The sequence below is a fragment of the Aristolochia californica genome, unplaced genomic scaffold (genome assembly GCF_029961685.1).
Source record: "Aristolochia californica isolate CCGP_79_NKW_82.1479 unplaced genomic scaffold, dmAriCali1.0.hap1 SCAF_5, whole genome shotgun sequence".
Taxonomy (NCBI): domain Eukaryota; kingdom Viridiplantae; phylum Streptophyta; class Magnoliopsida; order Piperales; family Aristolochiaceae; genus Aristolochia; species Aristolochia californica.
Genome location: NW_027182214.1, coordinates 5,891,673 through 5,896,106, shown reverse-complemented (window position 1 = coordinate 5,896,106; position 4,434 = coordinate 5,891,673). Strand labels below are relative to the sequence as shown.

The 4,434-nt window shown below is 38.8% G+C and overlaps 1 protein-coding gene across 3 annotated transcripts; it reads left to right on the top strand.

Annotated features, from left to right (window-relative positions):
• The first annotated feature begins 460 nt into the window (after positions 1-460).
• Positions 461-3,917, top strand: LOC137966526 (uncharacterized). Of its 3 annotated transcripts, none has more exons than XM_068813180.1 (5): positions 461-997; positions 1,640-1,909; positions 2,259-2,444; positions 3,108-3,222; positions 3,337-3,917. In XM_068813180.1, the coding sequence occupies exon 1, from the start codon at positions 607-609 to the stop codon at positions 943-945; it is 339 nt and encodes a 112-aa protein (XP_068669281.1). In that variant the 5' UTR covers positions 461-606; the 3' UTR covers positions 946-997; positions 1,640-1,909; positions 2,259-2,444; positions 3,108-3,222; positions 3,337-3,917. The 3 variants fall into 3 exon arrangements, with proteins under 3 accessions (XP_068669281.1, XP_068669279.1, XP_068669280.1); XM_068813178.1 differs by having other exon boundaries at positions 2,254-2,444; XM_068813179.1 differs by having other exon boundaries at positions 1,637-1,909; positions 2,254-2,444.
• Positions 3,918-4,434: the final 517 nt, after the last annotated feature.

The window sequence follows — 4,434 nt, the reverse complement described above, 5'->3', positions numbered from 1 at the left end:
AAAATAAATAAAATGTGCAATTATGTAGAAGAGGACTGCCCACAAGTTATTAGTCAGCAAGATTAATCTTTCCCCGTACCTATACAAATTTTAATTTGTGCAAGATATGTCGATTAATTCTGGTGTCCATTTTGATTCAATTTCTAGTGTTGTACTTTAGGTTTTTGGACAGGTTTTAGGGTTAATAATCATCTTCTACCTTTGATATAAGAAAAATATAAACTAATTTACATCTCTTCTTAGTATCCTGACGGGAAATGAGCAAAAATTATTATTCAATCCCAAAGAGAGTTTTGGGAGTCAATTAATTAGAATCATCTCTACACATAATAAAAAACCAAACGTGTGAAACACCAGAAATACAGTGCCAGAACCCAGAAATGGTGAGCAACCAAACAGTATAAAAATTAAAAAAACCCAACATCAAGGCAGGAATGAATCCAGGTAGTAGTCGGAGACATCCAGTGGCGGCAAATCATTAAAGAAATCTTCGTCGGAGACATCCAGTGGCGGCAAATCATTAAAGAAATCTTCCGATGGTAGCGAAATCTCGGACGAGGTATTTCCTTCTTCTTCGGTGTGCATAAGAAATATCTCAAGATCCTGATGCAGTTGGGTAGCCTCCACTCCGTCAATTACAGCAGCAGGTGCAGCCTCCAACGTCAACTGCTGCCCAGAGGCCGGCATGGTCGCATTCAATTCGTCCGCGAGCTCCAGTATCGTGGCTTCTTCCTCCTGCATATTGGCGATCAAAAGCTCGAGCTCATCAAGGGTGCATTGCTCCAAGTCGATGTTGTCCAAGGAGACAAAGGGATCTTCGTCTTCCACCGCCTTTGGGATGTTCGTCTCGCCTTCGAGATAGCGCTGCAACAAACCCTCGTCTCCGAAGACAAAGGGCCTGCCGGCGGGAGAGAAGGCAACGAGGAAGACGGAAGCGCCGGTTAGAAGGGAGAGTTGCTCAGCTTTCTTGAACAGTCCCTTCTTCCGCTTGGAGAAGGTGACTTGCAAAGCTTGTCGATTCTCAATCTTCTTCATCTCCAGCTTTCTCTTTCCCATCCCCATTCTTTAACTTTTTTTCTTTCTCTGCTCTCGCTGAAAATTTCTCTCTGTTAAAGAAATAACATAGCAGATCAACTGATTTCTTTACCGTTTATTTCATATATTTTGTGTGATAAAAAATCTAGGAAGGCAGTAGGAAATGAGTTGTCTTGCAGTAGCTTGAAACCGTTGATAAAATCCGGATAATAACTGACGGGATCTTGCACAAGAGATTTGGTTTTAATAATCTCAGGGTTGTAATCGTAATCTCGGGGCATAAACTGAATCCAGGTAATTATCGTCTTTGCTGTCCTAACAGACACAACGGTTTTGAAATACAACGGTTTCAGCAAGTTAAACCGTATGGCTGTAAGAAGAGTCGCATTTTTGTGTAGTTTTGCCCGGTAAATCTTACGAAAATGAGTCAAGAATTTAATCTTCCGGCTGTTTCTAACTGTGAGGTCTATACCGAACTTTTGGAGCATTTGTCCTGTTTCTGTAGTTTTTGTCTTCATATGACTGAAGATTTTCTGACATTGTAGACTTTGTTACTTGGCACATTTTTATGTTAAATAGAGTGATATTTATTTGATTTTAGCAGATTAAGAGCATTGCGATGGACAAGAAGAGTTGGAGTTTGGTAAAATCCTATTTCTGTGTGGACGAAGTAAATTCAGTTCTTGCAGAGGAGGATTCTGCTTCTGTAAGGAGTTCCGAGGCAACTCACAACAGAGCCAATAAAGGATGAAGAAATTCATCAAGAAATACAGTCTGAATCTTATGAAGAACAAATTACAGAAAGAGAAGACGTCAACCAAGCATGATGCTCACAGAAAGATGATGCAGCTATAGTTATCCAGTCGGCATTCTGGTTTGCTTATGCTTCCTAAACATTGTGTCTACTAATAGCTACAAAAGCCATCTAGGTATTAGCATCATAAATGATGTAATCCAATAGAAATTATGCAGCATGATTCTTAAATTGGGCAATTGGTTGACAGTCATGCTGAAAGAAATAGCCTCTTGGAAAAGAAATTCTGATGGTCTAACATCAAGAGGCATGCCCTTAAGAAGTGGCTGACTCAAGACTTTCAGAGTTTCACCTATCCACAATGAGGCTAACTGATCTTGTTGGATTTTCAAGTCAAGGGTTTCTTTTTAGTGACTTTACTTGGGTGATTCTGAAAAGCCATTTTGCTGCTGTCTTTCTATGAGGCCAGGCGTCAGTTCCAAGAAACCAGAAGGTTCTGTAAAAGGGAGAGTAGTGAAGAAAGCAAACCATTCACCGAGTCTGGAGGCACATCAGTTGAAGTCGAAACTGGTGCTTCAACTGAAAAATACATGAAACTGCCCCTTTTCATCCTCGAGTACATCAGAAGTCCAAAACCCAAATCTCCAAGCAGAAGGTATTACATATGCCATCTCTTCTCACTTGAAACTGACATGTACATGTAAATTGAAACTACACTGCCTGCTTGAGACCTTAAAGGGAAAGTTCTGCATGTATATTTCATAGTATGACATCAAAATTTTGTCGAACCACATGTAAAACTATCATTTAATTATGAAAAGTTCAGTCTCTATTCCTCTTAAATAATACTTGGGTAAATTGAAGTGAACTCATAACATAAGTAATCATACTAGGAAATGAGAAATCTGATTTCTGTAGTAGGCATATAAACAAGTTGTCAACACATATATTGGGATCTAACAGATAGGAACTGCCGACAGGTAAGCTGATGGTACTTTTGAAATTGCCACTCTAGAAGTAGCCATAACTTGGAATTGTCTCCATCGAATAGTTCTGTCTAATAGAATTTTTTTATTTATATCCAATACGTAATAAATTAACAGGTAGGGAAGATGACCAATTTAGTAAGAGTTAGTTCAATCTAATAGATTTAAGGCCCAGAATAGCAGATGGTAAAATACTTGAAAGCTGATAGAATTATATAACTTGTTTGGAATTGGTATTTCAACTCAGACCAGCGTGATTGTCAAAAACAAATGAACGAAAAGAAAATTGAATTTTTAGAAAAATTGTTCACCTTGAATGATGCCATGCGAAGGAAGAATGGAACGACAGCACAGTGAGTAGCAATATAGCAAAGTTAAGAATCCAAGACAGGCCTGGAGGTAACAACAAGGCGTGAGAGAGCATTGGCTTATGCATTTTCACAACAGGTAAGTCTAGGTTTCTCAAGGACACTGATCTGTTTATTTTCGACTTATCGACTCTAATTTCTGTGTATGTTCAGAGTAAAGACTCAAGTATCCAAATGTTCTACTTCTTGACAGCTAAGAACATGTACATCCAAAAAGAAACAAGCCCAATCAGACTCCAGGCAACCCAACTTGGGGATGGAGCTGGTTAGAGAGGTGGATGGCAACCTCCCAGCCAGAATCCTCTGTTGAAGATCTAAGAAGCAACTCACTACAGTCATCAAGCTTCATTCAATACCAAGAAGAAAGATGATGTGGGAGGAGAAGAAAAGGAGAGCTGCGGATCCAATGAAATAACAGTTGGACTGGATGGTGTGATAGTAAATGGAGAAACCAGTAATGATGGACATGGACCACTGTACAAACAGGCTCAAAGCAGAAAGAACTGTGTCAAGACGAAAGACAGTGCCAAGTTGCCAACACACAACAGCGCCAACCAAGGTACAGTAGCTGCACTCCTTGGTTCTCACATATTATACTTTGACAAACTTATATTTGCATCGAATGGTTGCTGGAGTGTCTCTACTGAAGTCAATATCACTTAATACAGTATACTCACTGACTCTCCATGAAAGATTATGACAAAACATGTTGTTGGTGAGTCCCTTCATCTGCTTTCCTGGAAATCAGTTATTAATCAGTGTATAAGATATGCATCTCAGGACAGAAGCAAACTAGACGGGGCCATTTCATTAGATCACTTTAGTACTCCATTTACTGATAGATGTTAAAAATATTGAGCTTAAGAAGTTAATACACTGAAGGAAGAATTGCTAACCAGTGCTTCTTACCCTTTAATAGGAAATGATGGGGGATTGAATCTTGAGAAAGGTCTGTTTAAATAAGTAGAAACCATCTGCATTTACCATTTCTTGGAGACTTTGGGTTCTTTCACGATCTATTCACAGTGAAATCCTAAGATTAATTGTGTGGATGAGCGCCTAAGATGGTCATATACTCTTAATGATATTAGTTCCATGATGTAAAATTTAGTTACATCAGTTTTAATACCTTGCAAGCGTATGAATCGTTCATGTAATTTAGCGGGAAGCGAGGGTGATATCCACAGGGAGGACTGAATTTTGTGTATTCTTCAGTCAACTAGCCTAACCAAATATGATGAATTAATATTAACTGAACACTAATTATATCCTAAATTATTAACCAATCATC

Coding starts and splice junctions, on each gene's coding strand:
- LOC137966526 (XM_068813180.1), top strand. CDS start 607: ATGCAGTTGGGTAGCCTCCACTCCGTCAATTACAGCAGCAGGTGCAGC.